The sequence below is a fragment of the Lottia gigantea genome (genome assembly GCF_000327385.1).
Source record: "Lottia gigantea unplaced genomic scaffold LOTGIsca_128, whole genome shotgun sequence".
In the NCBI taxonomy this organism is placed as follows: Eukaryota; Metazoa; Mollusca; class Gastropoda; family Lottiidae; genus Lottia; species Lottia gigantea.
The window spans coordinates 434,474-452,031 of NW_008707390.1; the positions used below are offsets into that span (position 1 = coordinate 434,474).

At 33.4% G+C, this 17,558-nt stretch overlaps 2 protein-coding genes across 2 annotated transcripts; one reads left to right on the forward strand and one right to left on the reverse strand.

The window, feature by feature from the left end:
• Positions 1 to 9,675: 9,675 nt before the first annotated feature.
• LOTGIDRAFT_238030 (hypothetical protein) lies at positions 9,676 to 13,973 on the forward strand (the record flags this gene model as incomplete). The annotated part of the gene is made up of 4 exons (XM_009048763.1): positions 9,676 to 9,826; positions 11,985 to 12,043; positions 12,211 to 12,545; positions 13,943 to 13,973. 4 exons carry the CDS (start codon positions 9,676 to 9,678, stop codon positions 13,971 to 13,973), a joined length of 576 nt encoding a protein of 191 aa, XP_009047011.1.
• Positions 12,770 to 16,334, reverse strand: LOTGIDRAFT_199842 (hypothetical protein). Its single transcript, XM_009048764.1, has 6 exons — positions 16,282 to 16,334; positions 15,455 to 15,539; positions 15,128 to 15,200; positions 14,766 to 14,845; positions 14,320 to 14,429; positions 12,770 to 13,599 (listed from the first exon to the last, which is right to left on the reverse strand). Exons 1-6 carry the CDS (start codon positions 16,316 to 16,318, stop codon positions 13,484 to 13,486), a joined length of 501 nt encoding a protein of 166 aa, XP_009047012.1. The 5' UTR covers positions 16,319 to 16,334; the 3' UTR covers positions 12,770 to 13,483.
• Between the last annotated feature and the right edge of the window lie 1,224 nt (positions 16,335 to 17,558).

Below are 17,558 nucleotides of genomic sequence, written 5' to 3' on the forward strand. Positions count from 1 at the left end.
TCATAAACAGTCACAACTCAACTATACAGAACTCATTCTCATAAATAGTCATTATTCAACTATACAGAACTCATTCTCATAAACAGTCATAACTCAACTATACAGAACTCATTCTCATAAACAGTCATAACTGAACTATACAGGACTCATTCACCTAGATAGTCATAACTCAACTATACAGAACTCATTCTCATAAATAGTCATAACTCAACTATACAGGACTCATTCACCTAGATAGTCATAACTCAACTATACAGAACCCATTCTCCTAAATAGTCATTATTCAACTATACAGGGCTCATTCTCATAAACAGTCATAACTCAACTATACAGAACTCATTCTCATAAACAGTCATAACTCAACTATACAGGACTCATTCACCTAGATAGTCATAACTCAACTATACAGGACTCATTCACCTAGATAGCCATAACTCAACTATACAGAACCCATTCTCCTAAATAGTCATCATTCTTTTTATACAGGACTTACAACCCTTAAACAATCATTATTTTATCGGACTCATGCAGTCCGTAACAGTCACTACTCTAAGCAGAAACTCATAACCCTTGAACAGTGATTTGATACAGGAAACATTCACCTAAACAGTCATTACTCTAGTATACAGAACTCATAGCCGTAAACAGTAATTTTTTTATACAGGTCCGATTACCCCATAACATTTGCCTAAACAGTTATAACTTAAACCGTCAGTATTCTATCATACATCCTCCTAAACAGTCATTACTATTTGATACAGGACGCATTACCCTTAAACAGTCATTACTATTTCATGCAGGACTCATTATCCCCAAACAGTCATTACCATGTGATTCAGGGTCAAGGTTATGGACAGCAGGACTCAATACATATGATTGCTATCAATTCCAATCATCTCTAATAAATATATAGATTTTGAACGTCTGATCTCATAAATTAAGGTTATATAACCGATTTAGTATTCATATGGTTTTCAATCAAATTTCTTATTCAACCTTAATATATCGTTACAATCACACGAACAATAATTTCCGGATACGATTCGGTTACACCCCGCCGAAATTATTCGATGGTTTTGATTGTTTTATGGTGTCAATGATAAGTACATTCAAGAATACATCCGGAGTAATACCACGAGGAGGAAATATGTGAAGATGTTTTAGATTAGAACATCATACACATTATAAATAAATGAAGTATTATTAGGATGTTAAAATTTCTCGTAGTTAAATAATTATCATCGACGCTATTTGTTCATTCAGAGCATTTAACAAGTAACAATTTACAGTTCAAAAATGAAATTCTAATTTGGTTAAGAATTAGCAATTAAGATCTCTGAAAACATACAGTATAAGAGTCTACGTAATGTTACATCACTATTATGTTTATAAAATGTAATATCAAAATCTTGAAGTAGAGTACTAATTGGGTACTATTCTTTTGTATTTTAATCTTCAATTGAGAGATTTGATTCAGAAACTTACTATAACTTAATATTTCACAGGAAATGTCGTAATTTATTTACATGGTTAATCCTTATAGTCAATATAGTAACAACTTCTTTATAATTCTTGTTATAATCCCAATCCTACTTTTTACATAACAATCCTATTATATTGTGGGTTGGTGTTTTTTGATGCTTGTCTTGTTCGTACATTTGTATATAGATCTACACATATGTAATGGGAAATCATGCTAACACACAAGCAGTCAAAACAGTGGAGCACCCAGGGATTGGTTTCTTTGCGGTTTTCGTTTCAGAATGAGTGTTTAGGGACGGAGGACCATTAATTTTGCAACTTGACTTGAGGAAAAATTAATCCTTTTCTTAAAAGTCTGTGCATGTCATTAATGAATTATATGAAAAAAAATATAGGTATGACAAAGGAGTGGGTCATACCTAGCAATTTGATATCATCGTAGATATTTGTATCAGGTACAGACAATTAGGTCAGTTGCAAATACCTCTGCACACCTTATCGCTAACATTTGGGAGACAGTGTCATTGATATTGCATCTTTTATATGACGGATGAAATTTCTACATATTCCACATATCTAATTGTTTAAACGCAATATCAGAAACGGGGGATCCGGCAGGTAGTTTGATCATTCAACGATTATCATTCAGTCTCGGTCAGTATATCCAATTTTAGTCCAATAATTTGAACGTGGTCGCTAGGCGTAGTCGCTATATCTTTAAGAAACGTTCCACTGATAGGTATCCCTTTCAGAAATCCCACATTGTTGATCGTGTAATTTGCTACGTCTATTAAGAGTATAGACACAGTTTATAAAAATTTAAATGAAGAATGTTAAAAATACATTAGAAAAAGTCTCACACCTGTCATTTGTCAGTTAAAAACCAAACGATGCAGACGCATTCATCAAATATTTAGATTAAATTTCTGTTTATAATAGTAATACAAGCGTTTCATTTGAAATTCAAATACTAGAATGAAGGGGTTATTATTTCACCTGTATCATTCATCAAAATACTCATTCTGTCAACTGGTCTGATGTTATATATTTCATTAACCATTAGTCAATAAGACTCAAGATTTATCACGAACTATAACTAAATTATCCGTATAGGTTGCTATTATATATTTGGTAACATTTTACCAAACTGCAAATCAAAAAATGGATGGGGTCCATTTAAATAATGAAAAACTGATTTCATTCCATTTAATGAAGGAAACGAAAGTACTGGGGAAGATGTATAGATGAAACACAATATGAGACAACGAATAGTTGACAATTCCAAAAGCATCATGCCGAGCATGGCTGCCAACTTTCTATGAACCAAATCAACTTTTACTGTCTTGTCAACTAAAGTGAAAACCTTTTTTGATTTTGGTTAGGGTTTGAGTATTGGTTTAACTACAATAATGAAGATGTAAATTACAAGTTCTAATGATTATTCTTCAAAGATCTACAAGGATATTTAAACTTGTTCGTAAACAGCCTTAATGGTTTAGGATGTGTTTTGAACGATGTTGGTGAGGCTGATATACATAGGTTTTACTGATCTTAAAGACAAACAAACATTCAGAACGAGTTTTTAACACAAAACTACAACATTCTTATGATCTTAAAACATGATAAATCTTAAAAGTTTAAAAACATCACAATTTACTCAAATACCTTCAAACTTATTCATTTGCCCCAAGGTCATGTTTTAAACTTTTTGTCAATTAGAACTACAAACAATTCAGGCTCAACATTTATCAATATCTTACATAGCCTAGCAATGTTAACTAATCATATTGCTTCCATGACATAGATTCGTCCATACAAAATATCCTGTCTAACTAGCTTAGCAAACTACGCTTTCGACACGGACAGTTCTCCTGTGTCTTATCAGGATACATCATGCCAAATGCAATAACCGTAATAATTCATCATAATACGATAAATATGAAGATATAAACATACAAAATCCTACGTAATGAAACCCCATTTCGCCTCAATATGCACTATGGACATCTCAAGTTATAATAAAATCCTGCACAAGGATACACCGAGAGTTCCGATCAAACATCCCTTTCATGTAGACTATATGTTATACTAGACCGAATTTCTCGATGAGCACTTATAAAAGGGCGTCCGCAGAATTTTTGTTATGGGGAGTGTGTGGGGGAGAGGGTACCTTGAAATGATAAGTTCTGATGCAAATCTGAATAAATGGTTAACGCGTATTTCGGAAATAAATGTGAGCGGTTATTCAACATTTTAGCATGTTGTTTTGATAGATCAAACCATCAGCAGTATAATTATCATTCATCTATAACATGTCTCAAAATATCAAAATAAAGTTAAACATCAACGAGTATCTAATTAATTGAATTAAAATATAGGTAGATAGATTCTAAACAATTGTCGCGAGTCGCTGGGTTTGTGTCCTCGTCATGAACTAGTGAACTGGACAGTCCGCGCCTTGGGGGAACTTTTAATAAAAAACCTATTATATTGGTAATATCTTGCGTGAGGCGTGACCGTGTCATCATTCAACAATGTTTAGAATAATCAGACTTGTAGATTTCAATTTATCATATTTTACTAGAACAATAGTTGATTCTGTTGATTTATCAGCCTCGGGGAACTACTGTCCTAATTTCTAAAAAATTTAGATTAAATTAGACTAATTTTTTCACAACGAATACGGACTAGTTTGTTTAGAACATTTAGTGTGTCAGTAACCTCTGAATATCGTGGCATAATTCAACTTTACGTTTCTTTTTGTAAAATTGACTCATAAACAGAAAACAGAGAACACATACCTATCCAAAAAGTGATTGATGCAGGTAAGGTTGAACCACAATAGATCATTTAAGATAAATGGAATAGCTCCACTGTGTATCCATTGACAAATTTTCTTATCACTGAACCCATCAAAATAAAATCACATCGCTGTCTAGTTTAACGCACACTGTCCGTTTTCAAAGAAATGTTTCATAAAATATTGCCTTTTAAATATTGCAATTATCTTTTGGGTAGGCCTAAGATTTTGATAAATACCGAGTTGCAAACCTAACTGTCCCTAATTAGGTATAAGGGGAAATAATAACGGAAAGTAAAATCAGACAACATAAGGTGTGGACTCACTCCACTAAAACATTTTATGCAAATGATTGTATATGTAGTCCAGGCTATTTTTAGAAATCTTCTTTCTCTCTCCCTTTTGGGATTTTTGCATGCCTATTTTTGGGTAAAATTTTGTCTAGATTTGGAATTTGATGTCTGAAATTGCATTATCTTTCAGATTTGGTGAGATGATGAGAGACCTAAAGGCGGAAGGCTAATTCTAAAAATAGTCGTTTTGTGAAGTTCCAAACTCTAGCGGATGAGTATAACCGGTAGTAGTCTACTTTCAATTTAAGTAGCTCAAAATTTTCATATAATGAATTAGGAGACATTGAGAATTGGTCAGGCTTTCATTCGACATATTGGAAAGCTTTCAACGAGATTTCTGGAAAAAGTTATAGAAGGTTGAATTTCGTGTTTTAACATGGGAAGAGATGGCAAATGAATTAGTGGAGTGAGTCCGTGTGAAAGGCCCAAATTCTAAGTGTCCGTACGAGAAGGGAGGTAACTACTAATAAAGATAACATTAAAAAGACACACTGTTTCAACATCAATTTTCGGCTTTTATCTGTAATTTGATGATTCATGGATCATGCATCAAGAATTATTGGTAAATGGATTACAAAGAATGAAATAATAAATAAATCCGATTATCATATAATTGATACTGTCTGAAGGAGAGCTTTGAAAAAAAAAAAAAGATTTCGGTATGCCTAGAACATTATATTATACTCTTCACCTGTTTAATTCACCAAAATACTCACTAAAAATTTCAGTCAAGATAGCTTGCCAGGCAAGGTAATATACGCCCACCTGCAGCTTTGATTTTGAATAAAAAATATTTAGCAGTACAGTAACACTCACCAGTATGAAATATTCAACCTTCAGTCTTACACTTTTCTTTAGGGCAATACTGAATAATATTGAGAATGAGTTATTGCCCTTGTTCTTGAAAACGTGTTCCATTTTTTAGCTCGTGAAAACTTTAGAAGGAAAATATTCAATCTTCAGCGCAGGACTGAATAATGAAACCAAGTTTGTCAAAATCCAGCAAGAATGATGCCTTTTAGTGTTTAAGAACTAAATTTGAAAGCGTTTTCAAGAACAAGGGCAGTAACTCATACTAAATATTTTTCAATTCTTCTGATTTTAAATAGGGTTCATCCTTGGGTGATTACGAACATTCACACCAAGTTTCATCAAAATCCATCAAGAATTGTGCCTTCTAGAGTAATTACGAGCTAAATATTGAACCCGTTTTCAAGGGCAATAATTCATACTAAATATTTTTTGATTTTTCTGATTTTCATTAGGGTTTATCCTTGGATGATAACACTCATGCCAAGTGTCGTCAAAATCCGTCAAGAATAGTCCCTCCTAGAGTGTTTAAAAGCTAAAAATTGAACGCGTTTTCAAGAACAAGGGCAATAACTCATACTATATATTTTTCGATTCTTCTGATTTTAAACAGAGTTCACCCTTTGAAGATTACGAACATTCATGCCAAGTTTCGTTTAAATCCATCAAGAATGTCCCTTCTAGAGTGGTTACGAGCTAAAAATTGAACGCGATTCTTCTGATTTTCAATAGGGTTCATCCTTGGGTGATTATGAACACTCATACCAAGTTTTGTCAAAATCCGTCATGTATTGTGTCTTGTAGAGTGTTTACGAGCAATTGTGGACGGGCGTATAAAAATACGAGCACGAGGAGAATTGAAGTAGAATGCACTGCACAGATGGACACAAATAAAAGTAATCTTGAAGCAAATATGAAGACAAAAAAGCATACTGACATAGCAAAAAGTTGGGTATACATACATGTACTAATACAAATAAGCGACATGAAGGAACAAATCAAGAAAGTTGTAATTCACAAATGGTCATGTTTATACAAACCAAGAGCAGGCAGGAAAATCAAGGTTATTTATAAACAGAATGTTGATGCAAGACATAAACTGAGAATACAAACCACCAGCATGTTGATACAAGCTACGAAGTGGAAATACAAACCACCAGCGTGTTGATAAAAGCCACGAAGTAGGAATACAAACCATCAGCATGTTGATACAAACCACGAAATTGGATTAGAAACCACCAGCACGTTGATACAGAGCACGAAGTGGAAATACAAACCACCAGCATGTTAATACAGACCACGAAATAGAAATACAAACCACCAGCATGTTAATACAGACCACGAACTAGGAATACAAACCACCAGCATATTTATAAAAGTCACAAACTAGGAATACAAACCACCAGCATGTTGATATAGACCACTAACTAGGAATTCAAACCACCAACATGGTGATACAAGCCAAGAACTAGGAATACAAACTAAGAACATGTTGACACAAACCATCAACTGGGAATTCAAACCACCAGCCTGTTGATACAAGTCACGAACTAGGTATACAAACTAAGGACATGTTGGCACAAACCATCAAGTGGGAATTCAAACCACCAGTATGTTGATACAGACCACGAACTAGGAATTCAAACTACCAGCATGTTGATAAAAGCCAAAAACTGGGAATACAAACTAAGAACATGTTGACACAAACCATCAACTGGGAATTCAAACTACCAGCATGTTGATACAAGTCACGACTAGGAATTCAAACTACCAGCATGTTGATACAAGTCAAGAATTGGGAATACAAACTAAGAACATGTTAACAAACCATCAAGTGGGAATTCAAACCGCCAGCATGTTGATACAAGTCACGAACTAGAAATACAAACTAAGGACATGTTGACACAAACCATAAACTGGGAATTCAAACCACCAGCATGTTGACACAAGTCACGAACTGAGACATGGACTTTAACCAAGGTATTACAAACTATGAGAATGCTGATACCATCAAATGACGTGCTATCACAACCTGACAAAAGGTAAAATAGAATACATACTATGGTAATGCAAACTAGGGTAAGCATGTCAATACATAATGCCACATGGTAAAACCATGATTGATACCACTAATATCATGACAAAACTAACCCTGAACACAACATGATGCAGGTTAAAAAGTCAATTATATTTTATGGACACAGGCTCGACAACGACCACTACTGAACATTTATTTATATACAATTTATACCATTAAATCGCAGTACGAATAGTTGCCTTGGAACACGTAAACCCAATTGAAACAACCTTTAATTGCAGTTAGTAAAATGTTCATAGGTGAACCTTTTGTCAAGTAAAATTAACAAACTACTCAGGGCTTGTCTTAATGAATTAATAAACAGTTTGAAAAGTCTACTTAAAAAGTTTCAAGTAACAAACTAAATATCAGACAAACAGTCTAAAAACAAATTGTGAATGAGTTTGAAGGGATGGCTGTGTGTACTTTGTTAAAGTGATATTGTGTACTGAACCCAGTGTATCGTAGAAAGAATACATGTTGCAAACGTATTTCATGTATTCATGTGTAAAGTTATAGTATTTGTCAACTAATAACAATTTATGTTTCTTGTTTTTTCATATTCAACAGAAGTCATTTACAGAGTGTCGTGAAAATATCAAGGTTATTTGGTCTATTTCTTTTACAATCATATCGTTAATATTTCTCGTGTTTCGAAGTTGAAAGGAATTCGTGCAGACCATGTAATAATTTTGAAAATACTTGAGATGTAGTGTGCATATGAACTTTTTACAGATGATGTGCACAAGATGAAAGGCTAATGTTAAAGATTTCAGTGTAAGAATCGAGAAAGGTTCGAGCTATTATTTTATATATCTTATGTGCAATAGTCATGTGAAGTACCTTAGTGAAGTGTTGAAATTCATTCCATATGCTCAATTCACTCTTGCAATTGCTGTTGTTTTTTTTTCTGACAGACGGTTATCATGGTTCATATCTTCTAATGAAGTATTAGTATAGCCCAGATACTTGTGAAGAAGAGAAAAGACGAAAGATTGGGAGTTTCTCTGTGAAGTTCATCAATCTTTCATGTAATTATTTTAATAATTTTCCTTGGGAAAAGTTTACGGAAAGAGTTTCTTCTATATTTCTAATAAGTCTATCCTGGACTCTAGTAAATAGGCCAAACTACTAACATTAGAGGAAATTAATTAACAAAACATTGTAGATTTCCAAAGACGATAATTAGAAGTGTTATATTCTACAACAATATAAAAATACTAAGAAAAAAGCTTACATAGTTCTGACAAATTTCCTTAGAAATGAACATCCTCGTGAGGTCTTTCCTGACCCAATTCGGAGAGTTCGGAATTCGGAATTTTACACACTCCAATCCTCGTGTTGGTAACGAGTTCATATTTATTTGTGTGTCAGAATAAAGTTTATTAGCTTTCTTAATATTTAATACCGTTGTATTTTTTATAAGTTTGTTGACATTGTTAATTTCTCAGTGAAAAGAAATCCATGAACAAATTTGATTAAATTCCGAATATAAACAGTTTGTGTTTTGAGAAAATTCTTCAAATTGGTGAGATTTTAAAGTGGTTTTGAAAAATTCAACATGCTGTGAACTGGGTTGAAATTTTGACAGGATATGAGTTGTGTAGTACAAGAGGCAGACTGCAGTAAGACAATGAATGTGTATTATTGATTTTTCTTGATAAAAGACAGAAGTACGATGGCGGAATAGAGATTTTCTCTTTGATGTCTTTCATTATATCATAGACAGCCAGTCAACCATTTATTCACCAAACAAGGCATCATATTGTATGATACAAACAGGAAATAAAGCGAGAACATTGATTAGCATTACAGACTGTTATATCATAAAACTGTAGTAAATTATAACTCGATCAATTCCAAACTTCAGTCAGTGTTTCCAGTCCATTGTGTAGAATTTGGTATCAATCGATATTCCTGTATTCAAGAGACAACTGTAAAGTGACACGCCGGCACTGTATCGAGATATTCCTTGTCAATGGCAGTGACGTCATATTGTGAAGAATAAGACGCCTGTGACATATTTCTGATCTATTTCTAGAAGCAAAATGACATTTCAAGTGGATTTTCAACACTTGCTTTAAAACTTAAAACGTGTGAGATTGTGTTGAATCTTGTAGCATCAAACGTTGAGTGGAAACGAAACCCGCGGGATGACGGATTGTGAATTCGCCAACCCTCGGGACTATGTGAAATGTGTTGTTGTAGGGGATGGGGAGGTGGGGAAAACGTGTTTACTAGTCAGTTATACTACTGATAAATTCCCTACTGTTCATGTACCAACTGTATTTGAAAATTATGCTGGTAAGTAAAACGTTCTAAATTTAAATTAGAAATTGAATACTTTCTATTAGCTAGAGAGTAATTTTCTCTTTTCTTTGTAATATAATTCTCTATGTAAGTGGTGTTTTCCGCAAACAAAGAAACCCGTTAATATAATTTATGCATTCGTTTGATTTATAAGAGTTGCTTAACATTGCACATATGGCCTTTTACTACGCTTCTCTACAATTTAATTAGCTGCATAGATTATTTTTAAACACGTGCCATTTTTAATTCATTGACATGTAGCCCTAGATCTATACTCTTAACAAGAAAGTTTAAAGGAGGCAGACTTGAAATATGGCCGTGTTATAGTTAACTGTATTCTATCGAAAGTCTCGAGTTCACATTTCTGAATAATTTGTTGAATCTGTACCAATTCCATTATTCCAAACATCGCCTTTGGTTCATCTTAAGACACGTAAAATTTACATTTTAAATTTGCACTCACACCAATTTATAGGCCTACTATAAATTCCTAAAAATACACTAAAAGCTAGATGGTAATAGTGTGTTATCGAAGAAAAGTTCATGCAATTTCATTTCTCATACTCATAGTTTATCTTAAACATTCCTGGCGTCTTCTTTGACAAGTAAATAATCTAGTTTAAAAGGAGAATCAAATATTGGTAGTGTTCATTAAATGTTCGTTTAGCTTCTTTCAATAGACACTTCCCAATCCTTACACACGTTTCCATAGACCTGATTACAGGGTAGGTCTACTGTGTGAAATGCGACATCGGAGATGCATATTTTACCCTCGTGAGTCAAATTCGTGTTGATCTTCAATTTTTGATTAATGCCATCCGATAAAGAGCTACATTTTACTTTAATACAACATGATCATTAAACCCAGCTCGAAGAATATGCATACCTATTTTCTCATTAACTATTTAGAATTATGCTGAAGCTAATACATCAATTCAATTTGTTCAAAATTATAAGGGTGCACAAGTTGAATGCGAATTACCGGCCTCAAACTGGCAGAATAGGACAAATGCCACGTCGTTAAAGCCTTTGCGTTCGGAATCAAACTGTGGGCCTAGATCAACGTAAGTAAGTTCTCTGGTCAGGTTGACATGATTGAGCTTACGCAAACAAGTAGCCTAGCATTGACTAGGTTTACTAAGAAACTGTAGCCTAATATTGAGTAAATCATACTTACGATTCTTACTTGAGAACGAATCGGCGTTGTAACGTGCTGAAGACACTGCCCATCTAAATATCTGATACTTACAGACGTAAGGTGTGCACGTGATTGGATTACCAAATCAAAATGCGTTTTACTGAAAAATTCCCGCCAATGTGACGTAAAACGCGCAGGGATGGCAATTAAACCAATGAAATTGTCTCGTCTAGATAACACTCTTGATTAAACGGATTGAATTTTATTTTGAAGGACCCCTTCAGTAGGCCTTATACAAATTTCCATTTATACTCTCAAGTAGGCATTCACGAATAGGCATGGGCCACAATTGATTCCAATATTTTATTTCGACGACTTTTCGAAAAAAGAAAATCTGAAGATTGTTTCGTAGTCGTATCTTTTCCGAGTAAAGTTTTTTTTAAAAGATCGGAGGTCGTCCAGGCTCTACATTAATCAATTTCTATTTACTTTTTTTTTATAACATATAACTTTATCTAATCATTCTATAATAACCTAGGTCATGATTATAACCTCATTTCACTACATCTGCAACAGGGTAACTGTACATTAAAATAGATGTTGAAAAAGATAAATGTAAGAAAATAACAAAGAATGTCTATTTCTGAACATCAACAGGTTAACTTAACCAAACTTGCACGACACTTCAAAGATTAACGCAAACCTTGTGTTACACGATTAACATTTATTCAAACAGTGCAAAGGTGTCTGTCGGGTGAAAAACTTTATTCTCGAGTAACTTATTGACAATTCCAGACACTCGCCAAGAAAGAAAATCTCATCATTCAAGATAAGATGACTTAAAATACGAGATGTGCACTTTTAGGGGAAATGCGCTTGTTTCATTTCTTAGGAATAGTTATAACTCGATTGCGCTATATAGTTGCATTTAAAGTAACATTTTCAAAAGAAAGGACACCGGATCTACATACTCTTCTCGGTTGTTGTTATCATATCATATATTGTATATTTCAGTGACGTTAACAGTAGATGATCAGAGTATGGTATTGGGTTTATTTGATACGGCGGGACAGGTGCGTTCAATTATACATCAAAATTGTATTTTATATTTCATTTTACGACTTTTGATACGATGTTGAAGGCATGAGATTTTCATGATCGTGATTCGTTTCACATGCATACGCATTTTTAACTTTTAGGAGAAATTTTCGATGTTAAATTTTTTCCTTCAATATTCCAGGAAGAATTTGATAGACTGCGTGTTCTCGCATATCCAGATACTGATGTATTTGTTGTGTGCTTCTCCGTAATGAACCCAACATCTTTTGAAAATGTGAAAGAGAAATGGATCCCCGAAGTGCGACACCATACTCCCGGCGTACCTATTGTGTTAGTTGGAACCAAATCAGATCTAAGATTGAGTTATCAAGAGATCAAACAATTAGAAACTGAGAAACGATCACCAATTAAGTTTCAGGAAGGATTGGAACTGGCCAGTGAAATAGGTGCTCATTCGTATGTCGAGTGTTCAGCACTGACTCAAGATGGACTTAAAGATGTGTTTGAAACGGCAGTGTATGCTGCTATTGGTAGTGCTGGAGACAGATCGAGTGAGGGGAGTGTAAAGTGTAGATCAAATCATTTTAAAAAGACATTCTGTTCCCTTATATAGATTGTTTGTTCAGTTCTTCCACAACAAGGCCAAATGACCACCGAGTCATCAACTATGCATTTTTGACAAGTTATCTCCCTTAGCACATTAAAGGTGCTTAAGCTTATACTTGGTAGAAGAGAGGGCAACAGGAAAATGTTTATTATTGAAATGTTACCAGTAGAAAAGAACCAATATCATTTATTCATATAAAGGTAAACATATAGTAACGGCACAAACCTCCTGAGACACTCAATAAGGGGAAAACTGTCGAGGCTGATATTAAAATGCAACAATTCTTTGGAAGCACGAGCATCTCATGGAGCCTCTGATAAAGTTCTCTTTAGAAAATTTTCGAAAAATTGAATTTAATTGGTGCCCTCTCACTCTGATTTTGGATCAAAAAGTTTAAAATTATTTTTCTAAGCTTGGTTAAAATACCCCCAATGGCGCCGCCACTGAGAAGATACCTATACAATGTTACAGACTTAGTCCACCTTGAGTCTAAAATAACCTAAACTGGGACCAATGATTCCTACTATACTCAACCAAATCTCATTTTTATTTTATTATATTTTATAATTACATTCTCAATTTATGGTTTAATAAATATAATTTATGAGTTTATATACAATAAATTTGAAAGAACTTCTAAATAAAGACTGAAATTCCGCCAACATCTGTGATCTTTACATTGATATCCTAAATCAGTGGATCTTTGCTCATTTAGTGGCTTATTGAAGGTCCAATCTATCCAAATGTTTCCTTAAAATATGTTGTAAATGTACAAGTCAATTTAAACCATCTGATGCCACACAATGATTTAGAGTCGTATTAAAAATTGATAAAAACCTGGAGTTTATCACTGCTCCTCAACAGTTAATTCTGATACATAATCTTTATATAAAATAGTTCCTTTATCAGGGTCTATAGCTGAAGATAACATTTCTTCTAATTCATCTTGTGTAAATGGTTCACCTGAAATATTTAAAATGTAAATATGGATTGAACTAAATCATACATGTAATCTTACCACAGCATTTGCTTCCAAAGGGATTGTGACAGCAGTCTGCAGAGTGAAAGGTGCTGAAGAGGCATACCAAAGTTAAACATTAATAATTATTTTTGAAATATGACAACTGCTGAGCACAGCACTATGCAAAAGCTGATCTGTATTTTATCTTTTGTAATAATATGAATAAGTTTTGTAACAATGTATAATGTATCTTATTTATGAATAAAGATATCATCAAATATCTACAGTTAATTTGGATTCTATCTCTAATGATTTCATGACTGTTTAATGCAATAAATAAAACAGGGTTTTACATCCTGATTCATCTTCACAATAAGAAGCTATTACAAACTGTGCATTATACTTTGACTTCATAAGGCTCAATGCAGTGATTGGATTGAATTGTTTGCTAGTGAATACAGCCAACTAGAATTCTCAACATAAAGACTATAAACATTATGGCTTATGGTTTAGATGCTTTCTGTAATTGACTGTATACACTTATGTATAATCCAATCGAAGTGGTAAATTTAGAAATCTTTGTGACAGAGGAAAGGTGGCTTTTGCAACTAAGGTATATGATGCAATTCGTAATAGCTTGACATTGTTAAGAAGTTCCTGATTGGCCTAATTAGATGGATCTCTTTAATGAAAAAATAAAACGATTTCACAACAAAGATTACCTTCTTCTGTCATATATTTTTCTAATTCCTCTTTTGTTAAATAACCTTTACTTTCAGCATCTAATACTTGGAAAGCCTTGAGCATAATATCTTCTGGTACAGGCTTATATCTAGATTAGGAAGAGTAGAGCAAATTAGAAAAAAAATACATCAAGAGGAAATGCTCTCTAATCATTATGTACTAAGTTTGTTGTAAACCATAATGAGCATGATGATCAGTCATCCTGGAAATTTCACATACCTAATGGCTTGGTATTCACTATCCTGACTCTCGGAATCACTGGCAGTGGCATGGCATCAGAAATTTTCTTACCTTGAGTAGGAGTCGAATCCAAGGCACCTAATCCGCTTACAGACGAGACAATCCTACTTGCTATCAACTGAGCTATTTCAGTGCCACTGGTTTTACCTCTCAAATGTGACAAAAAGGATTATTTAATACTCACCTTCTTTCCATTAAAACTTTAGTCATCAAGGGTAGAAACCTCTCAAATCTTATATAACCTGTGTTTTCTTCTTCTTCAATCTGTAACAATATTCAAATTGACTTTTAGAGTTACACAGGCAAGGACATAAGAGTGAACAACTTACCTCCCTTGACACACTAAAGGGAGATAATTTGGAATACATGAAATAAATCGAATTCAAATTTAAAATTTTACAAACATTTACAAAATTTATTATGCAATATGAAAATGTAGGTTGAAATTTATCAATTCTATTGCAATCAGAAAACTTGTGAAATTACAATGGAAATTAAAAGAACCATAATTGTAATCTATTTTTAACAGAGTAAGAATTTACAAACCTCATGTAACATATCTTGTAATTCACCTTCTGTTGGACAACATCCTAATGATCTGACTATTGTTCCTATTTCTCTGAAAGAATATTTTCAATAAATTATTATGGTTTTCAAAGCTTAATCATGTATTTCGAAGACAACCATGATATACACACTTTTGTTGCAAAATATCTAAAGATCTGATTATATTAATTGAAATATCTAAACTCCATAGAATTTTGCTGTTGGTTGGACACAATATGTTTCTTTACAACACAGTCCAGCATTTTTATTTTTGCTGTCTGATAAATTTATGTGAAGTCTTTTGAAACAAGTTATTATTGTTCTAACCTCTCATCCACTGTTTTATTGGATTCATGGTCAAAAATATCAAAAGCTTCTGTGACTTTTCTTTGAATTTCATTGAATAAGGAATCTACAAAATAAAATGAAATAATATTTAGCCTCAATTATTATGGTTGGTAGGCCCTACAGCCTACTGATTGGCTTAGCTAAAAAAATTCCTGTTTATGAGACTAAGGTAGGCCTTTGATTGGTAAAAAAAAAATGGGGAAATTAGAGATTGGATTGGATTTTATGCCTATTTAATTCATATCTGTTTTTTTCCATTTGTCTTATTTGTCTTAGTAGGCTACGTCTCTGGGTCCATAGAAATAAAAGGTTCAGTGATTTTACATTTGAAATAACACACTTTCCTCCCAAAAAATTCATGTGAAAGTGACATTTCAGACTGAAAATTCTCCTCCGTAAAATCATGATTACAAATAATAAATTTTCAAGTGGTTGACATTTTCATCAACCCAAAGACAATGTAAGACTCTTAGTATCAGTGTCAGTAGTATTTTGTAATTGATATAATTTTAAATTCATAATAATAAGGAAATGATTGCCAAAATTCAATTCAATTAAATATTACACTTATTCAGAGACTAGAATGATTGAGAGCAACAAATTACTCTAAAACAGAAGGCCTAGCATATGATAAGGTTCAGATTTTGTTTTGTTTGTCTATTATTTATTAGCCTAGCCTATTTAGTCTCATACAAATGTTCCAATAGCGAGAGCCGAGACGGAACAGGAGAGATGTTTTACATCTCTATAATTTTTTCATTCAAAAGACATTTATTGGTAAAACAGAAAAAAAAACAATATACTACCTGCATTTTCCTTTGCTTCGTCCGTCGAGGCAGCCATGATGTACACAATAACGTTGCTACGATGGGCGTGTCTCAAATGAACCAAAAAAATTTGATGCTTTATTGTCCAGTCCTTTTTGTATGCATAATTTCATGTGTACACTGTAGTACTGGACAATGTAAAGATGTGACTTTTTAAAAAAAGTATTGATAAAGAACATAATAGAAAACGAAATATGACCCACTTAATAGTAAAGTAACGTTGTAGACTATAATCGAATTCTATGCCAAAAGGATGAAAACCAGAGAACATTTTATTATAATAAGGTATAAGTGACATCCCTTTAAATGAAAATAGCTGATCAAGCGCAAAGTATATTAGAAAGAAATTCGTTTTCTCTTACGGAACTATTTCAGTAAACTACAAAAGCCACGCATGTGCGTCCTCCAGACGGCCATTTTGAACCGGGAAATACTAGGAACAAAAGAGATAGTAAACAAAATTTCAATATTTTAGCATCATTCCATGCATCAGACATTGTTTTTAGGGTAACTAAATTTTCAAAATGAGTGAAATAGATCCTACTAAGTTGAAAGTTGCTGAATTGCGAGAGGAGCTGAAATCAAGAGGACTTGAAACGAAAGGAGTAAAAGCAGTTCTTGCTAAACGGCTGATCGAAGCCTTGAACGCTGAAAAAGGTGTTGGTGAGTAATTGTTTTTAAGGGGATTTGAAGGTTTTCACAAATATTTAAAGTCTGCACATTCCTTTAAAGTTTAGCAGGGTCTTTCAGGAAATCAGTTTTTGTGTTGATCATGCGGTTGTATTTTGGAATTTAGAAAAAGTGGGTCAGTCGTTGAATGTAGGTCATGTTATTGTTTTGGTGGAGGAATGTTACAGGTTTTATACATAGCATCCTATCTGATAATGGATGCCTGCAGTTATGAAATGATCGCTGAAACATCAATATTAAAAACAAAATAAAATAGAATTATAAGGTCTACTGTTATTCTGTAAGATATATTTAGAAAATTTACTCCACCCAAGGCCAAATCAATGGCAATGATTCATACTTTGTCTTCTAACTGAATGAATATTCATTGCTCATATTTATGAAGATTTATATTTGAAGACCTAACTTGATTATTTTTATTCTGATATTTTAGAAGACGAAGATGTATCTGTTGGGGAATTAGACACAACAACTGAGGAAGATCAGAGTTTTAGTGAAGCACCTAGAGCACCAGAACCTGTTGTTGAACCAGAGCCCACACCAGAACCAATTCAAGAGGCTGTTTC